Source organism: Carcharodon carcharias, chromosome 3 (genome assembly GCF_017639515.1).
Source record: "Carcharodon carcharias isolate sCarCar2 chromosome 3, sCarCar2.pri, whole genome shotgun sequence".
NCBI lineage: Eukaryota > Metazoa > Chordata > Chondrichthyes > Lamniformes > Lamnidae > Carcharodon > Carcharodon carcharias.
Genome location: NC_054469.1, coordinates 13,813,934 through 13,830,009, shown reverse-complemented (window position 1 = coordinate 13,830,009; position 16,076 = coordinate 13,813,934). Strand labels below are relative to the sequence as shown.

Here is a 16,076-nt window from a genome sequence, read left to right as displayed (position 1 = left end):
TTTGTAGTAAGATAGATGAACTAGCGACATGAATGGGGATAAATGGTTTAAATTACACAGACATGCTTACAAGGTGACCAAGGTTGGGAATTAAATATCCCAGGTTGCACAACTTTTTGAAAAGACAGTCAGAATGGAAAAAGGAAGAGTGCTGCTGATAGTAAAGGGTGATATGAGGACAGGAGCGGGAAAGGATTTTGGTCAGTACTGTAAGTGTACTGTACGCAGCTTTGATCTCCACATTTAAGGAAGGATTTACCTACAACACATGGACTGCAACGGTTCAAGAAGGCAGCACACCATGACCTTCTCAAGGGCAATTAGGAGTGAGCAATAAATGCTGACCCAACCAGTGATGCCCATATCCATGAACAAATAAACAAAAAACTTGTATTGGAGGCACTACAGAGAAGTTCACTTGATTTGTTTCTAGGATGAGAGGGCTGTCCTATGGTGAGAGAATAAGTAAATTTGGGCTATATTTTAGAAGGAAGAAAGGTGATCTCATTGAAACGTTCAAGATAATGAAGGGGCTTGACAGCATAGACACTCGAAAGGTGCTTCCCCTGGTGGAATCCAGAACAAGGGGCAGAGTCTCAGGATAAGGGGTCCGAGATGAGGAGAAATTTCTTCACTCAGAAGGTGTGAATCTTTAGGATGTCTACTCCGGAAGGTTGTGGATACACCACCATTGAACAATGGTAGCAGTGTGTACCATCTACAAGATGCATTGCAAAAACTCACCAAGGCTCCTTAGGCAGCACCTTCCAAACCAACGACCACTACCATCTAGAAGGGCAAGGGCAGCAGAGAGATGGGAGCACCACCACCTGGAATTTCCCCTCCAAACCAAATATATCGCCATTCCTCCACTGTTGATGGGTAAAAATCTTGGAACTCCCTCCCTAACAGCACTATGGGTATACCTACACCACATGGGACTGCAGCGGTTCAAGAAGGAAGCTCACCGCTATCTTCTCAAAGGCAATTAGGGATGGGTAACAAATGCTGGCCTAGCCAGTGGTGCCCACATCCCGTAAAATGACTGTAAATGAACAAAAAAAGAATTTAAGGCTGAGATGAACAGACTGTTGGTCTCTCAAGGAAGCAAGGCCAGCATTGATTACCCATTCCTAACTGCCTTAAGATGGGCCTTCTTGACATACTGACTGGGTTGAATGGCCCCTTCAGAAGGCAGCTAAGAGTCACCCACGTTAATGTGGGATTGGAGTCACATTTATGCCAGACTGAATAAGGGCAGCAGGTTTCCCCTCCTAAAGGATATTCATGAATCAGCTACATTTTTTGCAACAACATGACTGCTGATAGAACCATGAGCCTATCTTGTTTTGCTAGCTCTTTGGAAGAAATATCCAGTTAGTGCCACTCCCCTGCGATTTTTCCACACCCCTTAAATTTTTTTCCCCAGCTCCTTTGAAAGACTTTATTGAATCTGTTTCTACCATCCTTTCAGGCAACACATTCCAGATCACAACTACTCACTGAATAACTATTTTTTTTGCCTCTGGTTCTTTTTGCCAATTACCTTATATCTGTGTCCTCTGGTTAACAACCCCTCTGTCACTGGAAACAGTTTACTCTTATTTACTCATTCTTCATAATTTTGAACTTTTTTTTATTAATTCACGGGATGTGGGCTTTGCTGGCTGAGCCAGTATTTATTGCCCTTGAGAAGGTGGTGGTGAGCTGCCTCTTGAACTGCTGCAGTCCATGTGATGTAGGTACAACTACAGTGCTGTTAGGGAGGGAGTTCCAGGATTTTGACCCAGCGACAGTGAAGGAACAATGATATATTTCCAAGTCAGGATGGTGAGTGACTTCGAGGGGAACTTCCAGGTGGTGGTGCTCCCATGTGTCTGATGCTCTTGTCCTTCTAGATGGCAGTGGTTGTGAGTTTGGAAGGTGCTGTCAAAGGAGCCTTGGGGGCCTTGGTGAATTCCCATCAAATCTCCTCCTTAGCTTCTCTGCTGTAGGGAGATTATTTTTATTTTGGGTTTGTTTTTAAAATGTTGAATTGAAATTCACGAACTGGTCATGGTGAATATGAACTCTCTATCTCTGGATTATTAGTTCAGTCAGATAACCACTACACTACTGCTTCTAGTACATCAGTCTCTATGAAAGCACTGAAGCCTGCAGAATCGACCATTTAAACAGTATGCTCAGATGTAAGCAGGATTCAAGTTCAGCAGAAGGTCTGTATGGGCTGAAGTTTGGACAGGGAAGGCCATCAGAAAAGAATTTCATTCCCAAAAGTTTGAAGTGAAAGTAAAGGTCATCTGGCTCCAAATTAAAGGTCAACTGTTCAGTCTAAAAGCCACAGTTGTGCAGTTGCCGCCCCAGCCCCCTTGCAACCCTTCACCACTTCCAGTCATCAATTTCTCCATTTGTTTTTCCTTTCAGATCTTTTTTGTAAATAAAAGATCTACAGAGAGTTGCACAATGACAGCTCCACCCACACGCTAAACAGATGTTACTTTAAGAGGCGGCAGGCACAGACGGGGAGAGCATGTTTACCACACACAAGCCTGAATGACTTAAAACAGCCAAGAGCCACAAAAAAAGACTGGTATTCGTTCAATCCCTATGCAATATAGTCAACAAAAGTGTGCATTAATATAATGCTTTTAAGTTAATGAAACACCTCAAGGAGCTTCACAGAGTAGCAGCAAACAAAATTTGAGATCAAGGCACATAAAGGAATATAAATACAGATGACCAAAGTTTGGTCAAAGAGGTAGGTTTTAAGATGTGCCTTAAAGGAAGGAAGGGAGGTGGAAAGGTGCAGAGAAGAGCTTAGAGCCTCCAATGGTGCAGCAATTAAATTTGTGGGTATTGAAGAAACCAGAAATAGCAGAGCACAGATATCTCCGAAGGCTGTAGGTGTGGAGGAGATTACAGAAATAGGGAGGGCAAAGCCATAGACAAACTCACTTTTGTCACCCAAGACGTGATGGTAAGCATTCCCACCTTCTGTTTGTAATGGTTTGACAGATTGATGAAAACAGAAGGCAGAACATAGTCCTAATTTGAAAGGATGTGACACAAGAGGGACTGGAGGATATGGGTGGTTAGATCTTTGAAGTCATCATCAAAGGTGTTTAGTGGCAATGAGTAGTTGTGGTGGCAAGTGTATACACTATTGTATGGGGCAGACTCAACAGACTAGAGGGTCTTTTCCAGTCTGTCAATGTTTGTAATAAAGATAGCAAATAGCAGCTCGAGTTCCTCAGCAAGGGGAATCAAATGCAAAACTCAGTCATTCAGAGCTCATTTGTCCAATGTTTAATTCTGGTTGAAACAAAAAATATGAGAAATACTCAGCAGAGCTGGCAGCATCCATGGAGAAACAGAGTTAGCATTTCAGGTTGATGACTTTTCATCAGAATCTGGTTACCGAGTGATTAAAAAGACTTGGAATGGGTGGCGCAAAGGTCAATTAAATTGATTAAAGCAAAAAACTGCAGATGCTGGAAATCCAACAGTTCTGTTGAAGGGTCATGAGGACTCGAAACGTCAACTGTGCTCTCCTCCACTGATGCTGCCAGACTTGCTGAGTTTTTCCAGGTATTTCTGTTTCTGTTTTTGTTTTGTGTTCAATTAAATTGATTGCTTGGTTTGGAGAGGCTGTAGAAGATGGGAATGTTTTCACTGAAGAACAGAGGGATCACCACCAATCTTACAGAACTCATGTAAATGCGTTGGAGGCAGTTCAGAGGAGGTTTACTAGACCTGGAATGAGTGGGTTGTCTTATGAGGAAAGGTTGGACAGACTGGGCTTGTTTCCACTGGAGTTTAGATGAGTGAGGGGGTGATTTGATTGAAGTACACAAGATCCTGAATGGCCTTGACAAGGTGGATGTTGAAAGGATGTTTCCTCTTGTGGGTGAGTCCAGAACTAGGGACCACTGTTTTAAAATTAGGCGTCACCCTTCTAGGACAGAGATGAAGAGAAATTGTTTCTCTGAGAAGGTTGTGAGACTTTGGAATTCTCTTCCTCAGAAGGTGGTGGAGATGGGGGTCATTGAATATTTTTAAGGCAGAGGTAGATGATTCTTGTTAGGCAAGGGAATCGAAGGTTATCGGGGTTAGATGGGAATGTGGAAATTGAAACACAAGAGAATCAGCCATGATCTTATTGAATGGTGGAGCAGGCTCGAGGGGCTGAATGGTCTATTCCTGTTCCTATTTCTTATGTTCTTATGTTCACTGGCTGTCCCAAGGTCATGAAAGGTGCCATATAATGCAAATTCTTTCTTAATTCAAGATCCTAAAGGCTGTAAACAAGATGCATGCCAGCATATTTAACCTACAAGGATAGATTAATCTTAAATTCGATTTAACTAAATTTCCCTCCCCCTCTGCTATGCTGCTGCATCCATTTACACCTCCTGCAGGCCCATTTTTTGTTTCTTTACTTGTCCCTTTACTGCTACCCACTTTTGCTTTTCACTATCATCTCTTTTGATGTTTAATTACTCCTGTCGGCCACTTGATTACAGATCTTCACTGTCCTTGCCGTCTCCTCCACTACCCTTTTTGTTCCTGACTCTACTTGCTTAAAAACTCAATCTCTACCAGTTCTAATGAAAAGTCACCGAGCTGTAACATTAACAGTTTCTCTCTCCACAGATGGTGCCCGGCCTGCTGTTTTTATTTAACTATTTTACACACAGGATGATGAATGTGTGGGACAGATTGCTTTAAAACTGATCTCTCTGATTGAACCTTTGGCCTCACTTTTTAATATTGCCTTCTTCAGCTTGGTGTCCTTTGGCCTTTTTGAATTGCCAAAGAATAATTTACTGCATTAAAGATATGATACAAGTGTAAGTTGCCAATTATGTCATCATTATTGAGCACTGATTATATTGGCAAGTTCAAGGGAGAATTGAATAAGTAGCTGGAGAATATATTGGACAGAGGGATATTACAGTAACGGAAGGAAAAAACTGGGAAATAAGAATAGTGGCATGAACTGGTTGTGTACCTTAAAATAGAACACCATTAAAAACTGGGAAATAAGGGTACTGGTCCAAACTGCTTTTTCCTTCTGGACATAAAATATAGACAATAGAATGAGCTAGAAAGACTACAAGGATCTTCTGTGGTTCTGTAGCCTTTCAGAGGTGTACATGGTAACATGTGCGTTGATGTAGAAGACGTGGGCAGGGTTCTCAATGAGTACTTTGTCTCTGTCTTCACTAAGGAGAGGGGTGATGCAGATATTCTAGTTAAGGAGGAGGAGTGTGAAATATTAGGTACAATAAGCATAATGAGAGAGGAAGTACTGAAGGGACTGGCATCCTTGAAGGTGGATAAATCACCAGGGCTGGATGGATTGTATCCCAGGCTGTTGAAGGAAACCAGGGAGGAAATGGCAGACGCTCTGAGGGTCATTTTCCAACCTTCACTAGGTACAGGTGAGGTACCAGAGGAATGGAGGTCTGCGAACGTTGTACCATTTTTTAAAAAGGGTGCAAGGGAAGGCTAGAAATTTATAGGCTGGTCAATCTGACTTCAGTAGTGGGCAAGTTGTTGGAAACAATTCTGAGACAGGATAAACTGTCACTCAGAAAGCACAGGCTGATCAGAGATAGTCAGCATGGTTTTGTTAGGGGAAGATCTTGTCTTACTAAATTAATATAATTTTTTGTAAGTAAGTAACAAGGAGGATTGATGAGGGTAATGCAGCAGATGTTTTCTACATGGATTTCAGTAAGGCATTTGACAAGGTCCCACATGGCAGACTGGTCAGAAAAGTGAGATCTCATGGAATACAGGGGAAGGTGGCAGGTTGGATCCAAAATTGGCTCAGTCTTGGTCTTTGGATGTTTTTACGAATGGAAAACGGTGTTTCACAGGGCTCAGTGTTGGAGACCTTGCAGTTTCTTGTGTATATTAATGTTTTGGACTTAGACGTGGGAGGCATGATTGGGAAATTTGAAGGTGACACAAAAATTGTCTGTGGAGTTAATAGTGAAGAGGATAGCTGGGAGCTCCAGAACAATATTAATGGTTTTGTTGAGTGGGCGGAGAAGTGGCAAATAAAATTCAATCCGAAAAAATGTGAGGTAATGCATTTGGGGAGACCAAACAAAGCAAGGGAATACTCAATAAACGGAAAGTTATTGAGAAGGATTGAGGAAACGAGAGACCTTGGAGTGCATGCCCACAGGTTCCGGAAGACGGCAGGTCGGGTGGACAAGGTGGTCAAGAAGGCATATGGAATGCTTTCCTTTATTGGATGTAATGATGGAACTGTGTAAAATGCTGGTTAGGCCACAGCTGGAATTTTCTGTAAAGTTCTGGTCACCATATGACAGGAAGAACATAATTGCTCTGGAGAGAGTGTAGAGGAGATTTACAAGAATGGTGCCAGGGCTTGAAAATTGCAGCTATGAGGAGAGAATGGATAGGCCACTGTTGTTTTCCTTAGAACAGAGGAGGCTAATGGGTGACCTAATTGAGGTGTACAAAATTATGAGGGGCATGGATTGGGTAGACAGGAAATACTTGTTTTCCCTAACTGAGGGGTCAATTACCAGGGTGCATAGATTTAAGGTGATTGGTAGAAGGATTAAAGGGGGCATGGGGAAACACCTTTACACCCAGAGGGTGGTGAGCGTCTGGAATTCACTGCCTAAGTTGGTGGTTGAAGTTGAAATGCTCAACTCATTTAAAAGGTATCTGGATCTGCATCTGAAGCGCTGTAACCTGCAAGGCTACAGACCAAGTGCTGGAAAGTGGGATTAAAATGAGCTTCTTTTTTTCTCTTTTTGGCTAGCGCAGACACGATGGGCTGAATGGCTTCCTTCTGCACCATAACTTTTTTTATGGTTCTACATTCCTGTTCTGCTAAGTTTCTGCCCTGAACATTTTTTTTTACCAGTTTGTGCTTTGCATTTAAGGTTCACTTTTTCTATTCTATTTAATATCTGTGCACTTCCATGAAGTTTGTTCTCATTCAAAGCTGATGAGGAAAGAGATTTTCTAATTCTTTCTCTTGGCCCAGATTTTAACAACCAGCTGAAATGTTTCCCTTGTGCTTCAGTGACCTCAAGTGAATACAGTATTTGAGGCCTCATCTGACAATTGGCATCTTACAGCTTCACCATAGCTTGGCCTAAATAGCCAAGTGGTTATGGTACTGGGTTTGTAACCCCAAGATCAAGAGTTCAAATCTCACAATGGCAAATTATGAAACAATGTAACTTCATCTGAATAGGAACAGATGGAAATGTGTTTGTACTCGAAAGAGTTACAGCTTCACCATGATGCTTCCAGACCTAGCATTTACAACCTTTCCTTTTTATTTATATTGATAGTCCTTTTACTTTGTGTCTTTCCTAGTTCCCCCACCCCCACCCTGCTAATTGTATAAATTAAGGTTAAGTGTATACAGGTGGGAGGCCCTCATCTATGTACATATAAAGAGACAATTATTGATACTGGTGGCGGGTTGCAGCACCAGGAGATTTACATTTATAATGTCTCACTTTGTGAATAAATCTAAAACTGAATCAATATTGACTTCAGGTCTCCTTTACCAACTGGTTGTTAGAAGAACACCCCCAGATATAAAGTGCCTTGGGATAGGTTCTATGTTAAAGCTACTTTATAATACAAGTTATTGTTGCTATACAAATGTAAATTGTTGTTATTGATTTGGTAATACAGTTTAGCTTTCTGTCAGCTTCATTAATCCTGCTCAGCAATGACCAGGACACAATCAGTGTTGAGCTCGCTATCGCTCATAGATCCTTTTAACCTCTTTCCTAGCTTGCTCAAAGCTATTCAATTTGAATCCCATTTTTCTTCCAATGCGCAGGTTTGCTCATAGCAGAAATGAATTTCTGTCCATTTGCAAATTTTGCCTAGGTCCTTCAGTCATCCTTTAGCAGCTTCATCAGGCTGTGACTGTGGTGCATTATCCTTCCTCGACCTCTCTGTAGTCTCCATTGTCCAGCTCAGCAGAACTGCCTTTGCTTGGTTCCACTCTTACCTATCTGATTGTAGCCAGAGTATCTCCTGCAACGGCTTCTCTTCTCATACGCAGCACTGTTACACCGAAGTACCCCAAGAATCTAACCTTGGCCTCTTCCACCTTATGATAGCATCATCCACAATCATGGGATAACACAATCTTGTACGGTTTGTACACAATCCCATAGACAGAATACAGAGTTATATTACCAAATCAATAACATTTATATAGCAGCAGTAACATGTATTTAATGGCTCTATTCTCCATTGTCACTGGCCTCTTGGCCCAGTCACTTCTCTATGTTGTCAGACTGGATGATCATTGGCTTTGACTCTTCTCCACAAACTCTGTTCCCTATTCACTGAATCTACTCCAGCCACAAGATCAGCTGAACCAGACTGTTCAAAAAAGCAACGGCACGTTATTCAAGCCCAAGGTGGTCTTTCAACCCCAGAGCCTCTAAAGTACTCTCCCATTTAGCACTGATACACTCCATTACTCTTCTTGCCTGCATCCCATCCAGGGAAGGGGAGGGGAGGGTGGTGTGGTGATGTAGTGGTAATGTCACTGAACTAATAATCCAGGGGGTCACACTAATTCTTTGGGGGCATGGGTTCAAATCCCATTATGGCAGCTGGTGTAATTTGAATTCAATTAATACAATCTGGAATTGAAAGCTTGTTTCAGTAATGGCCACCATGAAACTATCATTGATTGTCATTAAAAACCATCTGGTTCACTAATGCCCTTTAGCAAAGGAAATCTGCCACCTGGTCTGGCCGACACGTGACTCCAGACTCACAGCAACGTGTTTGACTCCTAACTGCCCTCTGAAATGGCCGAGCAAGCCACTAGATTTAAGGACAATTATGGATTGCTTTGCTAAAATCGCCTGCTTCCCATGAAAGAATAAGTAATAATTAAACATCCTTCACCCTTCATAAACTCCAGCTCATCCAAAACTCTGCTGCCCGTATTGTAACCTGCACCAAGTCCTGCTGCATTTATCACCCGAGCTCGCTGACCTACAAATGACTCCTGGTCCCTCAATGCCTCAAATTTAAAACTCTCAACTTGGTGTCTAAATCTTTTCATGGTTGCACTCTTTCTCATCTCCACAAACACCTGCAGCCCTATAATCCCTCACTCAAATTTAATTACTCTGACCCTATCCTAGTGCACTCCTATGCTCTCTCTTACCTTTGCCATAACATTGGCAGCCATCCTCTGAGATCTCGAGTCCTCATGGGTCTAGAATTTGCTCTCTATACCCCTCAACTAGCCTTTTTTCCTATGAAACCCAAATTTTTTGACTAAGCTTTCAGACTCTGCTCCTTTTTTTTATTATCCCCCACGAAGTACTTTAGTGCTATATAAATGCAAGGTGCTGTCATTTGCCCCTGATGTGAGACACTGATGTGAAACTAATGGATCTAGTAGTTACCTAGGTTTGCTTTAACACATTTAAGTACCATTTTGGCTGGTTTCCAATCCAGTAAAGCTTGTTCTTGATGACTATTAGGAATCCATGGATTTTGTCATTTACTACCCACTGGTATCCACCATCCAGCTGTGGGAATTTATTAGTTTTGAGCTCCTTTATGCCTGTCATGGCTGCCCATACAAGAAAAACTGAAGTCATTAAGTACAGTTGTGAAACCTTCTATGATTGGTAAAATGCAACCAGAGTCCTCTAAAATGAACACTTCTCAAATATAATCACTTAGCGTATTAACTCTCTTATGCTGATCTTCTACTGGCAATCTCTAAAAAAAGACATTTTTTTCAATTCCCTCTGGCTTATTATTAAATTGGAAAAATTGCTCACTGTTGGATTAGGTTCCTACAGCTTTTTGCTCGTGTCTGTTTCCCTCTTTGTCTACACCCACCCTCGCCGCCCTGGCTGCATTTTTAAACTTACTTTTTAGAGATTCATGTGTAATAAGCATCAAAATAGCACATCAATTAGCAATTCATTCCCTGGAAGTTTTCCTGCAGTTTTAACCAGAGTTTCAATACATGGAAAGAACTGGATACAAAGGGGCAAATAGAGACTCTGATGAGTCACTTTGTTTTTCAGCCTTTTGAATGTCAGAGAACAGCTCATCGGTTGGTGGGGACTGGATTTGTCCCAAGTCTCATCCTACAAGGACTTGCATCCTGAGAAATTCAACCGCGTCTCATTCGATCCTACTGTGCAGAAAATCGAATGGCTGAAATAGAGTCTTTATCAGGATAGAATACGGAACTCATTTTTCCACATGCAATGATCTTTAGCCAGAAGTGCAGAGCAGATAATCCATCTTGGCCTCCTCCAAGGTCCCCAGCATCACAGATACCAGTCTTCAGCCAATATGATTCACTCCATTTGATATCAAGAAATCGCTTAAGGCACTGGATACAGCAGAGGCTATGGGTCCTGACAACATCCCAGGAGTATTGACGACTTGGGCTCCAGAACTTACCACGTCCCTAGCCAAACTGTTCCAGTGCAGCTACAACACTGGCATCTACTCAATAATATGGAAAATTGCCCAGGGTATGTCCCATCCTCAAAACACATGACAAATCCAACCTGACCAATTCCTGCCCCTCCAGACTACTCTCGATCTTAAGTAGTGTGATGAAACACGTCATCGACAGCACTTACACAAGAACCTGCTCACCAATATAGTGTGATGGAAATACTACTTCTCTTTAGCTCTGAAGGAGTAATGTGGACGCGAAACGTTAACTTTGTTTCTCTCTCCACAGATGCTGCCAGACCTGCTGAGTTTTTCCAGCATTTTCTGTTTTTATTCCCTGCTCACCAATGCTCAGTTTGGGTGCCGCCAGGGCCACTCAGCTCCTGACCTCATTACAGTCTTGGTCCAAACATAGACAAAAATGTTGAACTCAAGAGGTGAGGTGAGAGTGACTGCCCTTAACATCAAGGCAGCATTTGACCGAGTGTGGCATCAAGGAGCCCTAGCAAAACTGGAGTCAATGGGAATCAGGGGGGAAACTCTCTGCTGACTGGAGTCATACCTAGCACAAAGGAAGATGGTTGTGGATGGTGAAGGTCAATCATCTCAGCTCCACAACATGGCTGCAAGAGTTCCTCAGTGTGGTGTCCTAGGCCTAATCTTCTTCAGTTGCTTCATCAATGACCATCCCTCCATCATAAGTAGGGATGTTCTCTGATGATTGCATAATGTTCAGTAGCATTTGCTACTCCTCAGGTACTGAAGTACTCCATGTCCAAATGCAACAAGACATGGTCAACAATCAGGCTTGGGTTGATAAGTGGCAAGTAACATTTGCACCACACAAGTGCCAAGAAGTGACCATCTCCAACAAGAGAGAATCTAATCATCACCCCTTAACATTTAATACAATACCATTGCTGAATCCCCCACTATCAACATCCTGTCACCAAAGCCTGTCCACTATCTACAAGACAAAGTTAGGAGTGTGATGGGATACTCTCCACTTGCCTGGATGAGTGTAGCTCCAATAACATTCAAGAAACTCAACATCACCCAGGATAAAGCAGCCTGTTTGATTGCCATCCCATCCACCACCTTAATACATGCACTCCCTCCAGAACCGATGCACAATAGCAGCAGTGTGTACCATCAACAAGGTGCACTGCAGCATTTATCGAGCACCCGGTGACAGCATCTTCCAAACGTGTGACCTCTACCACCTAGAAGGACAAGGGCAGCAGTTGCATGGGAACACCACCACCTGCAAGTTAACCTCCAGCCACACACCATTCTGATTTTGAACTATATCACCTTTACTTCACTATCACTGGGTCAAAAATCTGGAACTCCCTTCCTAACAGCACTGTGGGTGGACTGCAGTGGTTCAGATGGCCAGTCACCACCTTTTCAAGGGCAATTAGGGATGGGCAACAAATACTGGCTTTGCTAGCTCACTTGCCATGAAAGAGTAAAAAGTAAGTCATCTGGTGAATGGTAAACCTCCCCCACCGCCCCCTGCATCCCACAAGATGTTGATGGTGGAGACTTAATGATGGCAATGCCATTGACTGTCATGGGGAGGTGGTCAGATTTGCCATTTATCAGTTCATGCCTGGTCTTGCTGCATGCAGGCAAGGTCTGTTTCATTGAGTTGTTGTGAATGGGTGCAGGTACATGGTTCCATAAAAGCTGGAAATTAAGGTAGAAAAGGTCACAAAGGAAAATGGGATTCTGGATTTAAAACAATAAATTGGTTAGGCACAACTGAAGTCTTGCATGTATGCTGTGTGTTATAGGCAGGTTAGAGCTATGGAAAGGGGAATGAGAGATTATAATTTATGAAAGGGTAGGCCTCTTTTCACTGGAACAGGGTAAAGGGATTTTCAAAATCATGAAAGGTTTTAAAGAGAGTTAAATAGTTTCTGTTGTTTGGTGAATGGTGAAAAGTGGGTAACATAGCCTGTGAAGAATAAATAGGGGAACTGGAAGAAACATTTTCCCACATAGTTATTAGGACACAAAATGCTTTACTGTAAATAATTACTGAAGCACAGACTATTTAAAAGGGAACTGGTAGGTATTTGAAAAGCAATATGAAAGGATACAGGGAAAGGGAAGGTAAATGCAATTGGAGTATATATAGTTCCAGTTGAAAATCTTGCTCTGGCATAACAGTAATGAACCCAAAGGCTGTGTTTTCTGAGATTCTACGAACATTAGCACCTTCATGACTAACATGTGGTAAGAAGCTAAACATAACCATTTCAGATGAAATGTCAAAATGCTGAAGCCTTATTTTCAGTCTTTAAATCAGGTATTGAATAAAATCAGGCAAAGCGCCATTTTTACTGGCAAAATGTGACCCCTCAGTTCCCACGGGTGTTACATGTTAGACCCGATGGATTTGGACTTCTCCCGAATTCTCCCTGAAGTTGGGCCAAGTTGCTTCAGGCACTGTCGGATGCCCCTCGAAGTCTGCCGTGCCCAACCGTTGCTCAGAACAGGTTGGTTGCGCAACGGCGGAATAAGAAGCCAAAAGTCGGTTTAATACTCAGCCTTTTAGCAGGATACAGATAGATCCCCACCATTTCTCTGAAGGGTTGTAGTCACTACTTATACAGGGACGATGTCCAAAAACCGGAACTGTCTGAAAACCGGACAGTTTTGAGAATGGAAATAAGTGCTTCCCTCTGCGGGTGAGGTTGTGGTATTACGTTGGTTGGTGATATCCCTTCAACAATGCAAGGACGGATGCCTGCGGTCAGACGCTCTTGCTCTGGTGTTAAGCACCCTATTTGTGCCAGAAATGGCTTGTTCAAAAGGGCCGACCCTCCCACATACTATATTTGTATTCCAATCCTGAACGAGCAGGGGAAGTTTGTGAAACACTGCCCCGAACGGGCGGCCCTGAACACCTTCGGTCATTTGGGACAGAAAGTCAGGTTGGTTCGTGGTCAACGGCATGTGAAAGTGCTTGGCGAGCTGCATTAGGCAAAGGCATTGCCCTCTGGCTAGTTCCCATTCTGGCCAAGGGAGAGCTGAAAAACCGGAAACTGACTTTCGGCATAATATTCTGCCGTTCCGTGACCGACCTGTACTGAGCAACTGTTGGGCGTAGCAGACTTCAAGGGGCATCCGACAGTGCCTGAAGCAACTTCAATGTGCATTCGGGAACAGTTTGAATCCATCGGGTCTAATGTGTAAAATCCATGGGAAACGAGGTCACATCTTGCCAGTAAAAATGGTGCCTTGCCTGATTTAATTGATTACCTGATTTAAAACCCAGGAAAATCCAAAATCCGATACAGTCTTAGGCCTGACGGTGCCGGATTTTGGCCATCATACAGTTCTAGTGAGTTACCTGGCTTTGAGTATGTCCTCAGCTCTATCAGTGCTCATTCCCACTTATTTCCTCCGTTAGTACATCCTCCTTGCCATCTCTCTGCCCATCTTCGGAAAACCTCCTAATGCCCATTTCTGAGCACGGTAAAGTTTGTTTGTTCTTACCCTGTGCCCACCATCCACTGCCCTGTAAAGGACACAGATATGTGTCTCTATATGTGAGCAATGCTGTACAATTTTTGTTGCTTATCTTTCTGCATTACGCTGGATATATTTATACTAACCATTATCTACAGCGTGAGATTCCTCAAGTCAGGTTTGGACAAAGGCTTGTCAGTCCATTTGGTTTTATCATTCTAAAGCACCAGATCCATGTACTCATCACGGTCACTGGGCTAAGGGATGTTCACTGCAATGACATGGAAAATAAACTTACTCCCTCAACAAATAAGATTACAAGTGGCGTACTTGCTCAAGTGGTGCGAGTAATCAGTAATTACTTAACATCTCTATATATATATATATATATATATATATATAACATGCTTTAAGATATAATCCCCTTTAAACCATAACTCCTCCGTTAGATAAATTGTGTTTTACATTCCCAGAGGAAGTGGCAGGGTCCTCTAGAAATATTTCTCTCAGCTCAGTGGGGGCTTATTGCAGTGTCTGATTTGCCAGGCATAGGTCGTCAATTGGGTGCAAGTTGCAAGGATAAACAGACAAGGGAAGAAACAGTCCGGAGGATATAATGACTGAAAGAACAGACAGTAGGAAGGCACAGTGGGGCATTGCATCTCCTGCACATTGTGCCACAAAGCAGTGGGATCTGATTTGAGTCTGCAACTGCACACATATTCCCCAATATTAGTCAAACCATTATCAGGGGGCACCTAGCTGCAGCATAAGGAGCAGAAAGGTCCATGGGGTAAAATATGTCTCTTGCATCTCAAGGGGTTGGCTGCAGAGCAGCATCAACTGAGACTCTGCAGCAAGTTATCCTGATATTGTGACAGGAAACACCAGAAGTGAACAAAACAAATTAATTTCTTAAAAATTCCAGAATGGAGAGCTGGCTGTAGGAAAATTATTAAATAAAATAGAAAAAAAGATTGGCTTTGAAATAATAACCAAGTGGCTTGTGAAACTGAGGAACTCTTAGAAATTAGTATTAGTAAAGAGGTAGTACTGAATTGAAGGTTGATAAATCCCCTGGAGCAGATGAGTTTCTTACGGAGCATTGAAAGAGGTGGCCAGAGAAATAATGGATGTATTGGTGATCATCATTGGTGTGATAATTGGACATTTAGATAAAAAATGATAAAATTGGGCAGAGTCAACATGGATTTATGAAAGGGAAATCACTGGAATTTTTTTGAGAATGCTACTTGAGGGTGTCCAAAGGGACCTGGTTGTCCTTGTTCATGAATCACTAAAAGTTAGAATGCAAGTGCAGTAAGCGATTAGGAAGGCAAATGGTGTGTCGGACTTCATTGCAAGGGGATTTGAGTACAGGAGTAAAAATATCTTACTGCTGTTGTGCAGAGCCTTGGTGAGACCACACCTGAAGTATTGGTGTCCTTATCTAAGGAAGTTTATACTTACCATGGAAGAGGTATAATGGAGGTTCACCAGATTCATCCCTGGGATGGTGGGATTGTCATATGTGAAGGGATCGAGGAGACTGGGTCTGTATTCCCTAGAATTTCAAAGAATGAGGGGTGATGTCATTGAAACTTACAAAATTCTCACAGGGCATAATAGGGTGGATGTTTCTTCTGGCTGGTGAGTATAAAACCAGGGTTCATAATCTCAGGATAAGGGGTTGGCCATTTAAGACTGAGATGAGGAGGAATTTCTTCCCTCAGAGAGTGGTGAATCTTTGAAATTCTCTATCCCAGAGGAATATGGAAGCTCAATCATTGAGCATGTTCAAGACAGAAATTGATAGATTTCTGGAGACTAATGATGTCAAGGGATGTGGAGATAGTGCAGGAAAATGGCGTTGAGGTAGATGATCAGCCATCCTCCAATTGAACGGTGTAGCAGGCTCGACAGACTGAATCGACTACTCCTGTTCCTATGTTCCCAATAACTATCAGTGGTTAAAAATAAGTTAGATGATCAGTCTGATCCTGCACCCAATAGTTGTGATAATCCACACAGAAACAATTCAGGCAATGCTACTCCCAAAACACCAGATGGGATACACAGTGCAACACTGAATGCACCTTGACACTCTGCTAAAGCCCATG

The 16,076-nt window shown here is 42.6% G+C and overlaps 1 protein-coding gene across 1 annotated transcript in view; it reads right to left on the bottom strand.

The window, feature by feature from the left end:
• The window catches only part of arhgap39 (Rho GTPase activating protein 39), a 487,284-nt gene that overhangs the window by 209,664 nt on the left and 261,544 nt on the right, over positions 1-16,076 (bottom strand). Inside the window, exon 10 of the mRNA XM_041183281.1 lies at positions 11,481-11,498. Coding sequence (XP_041039215.1) covers positions 11,481-11,498 — 18 coding nt within the window. The remainder of the gene's footprint in view (positions 1-11,480; positions 11,499-16,076) is intronic.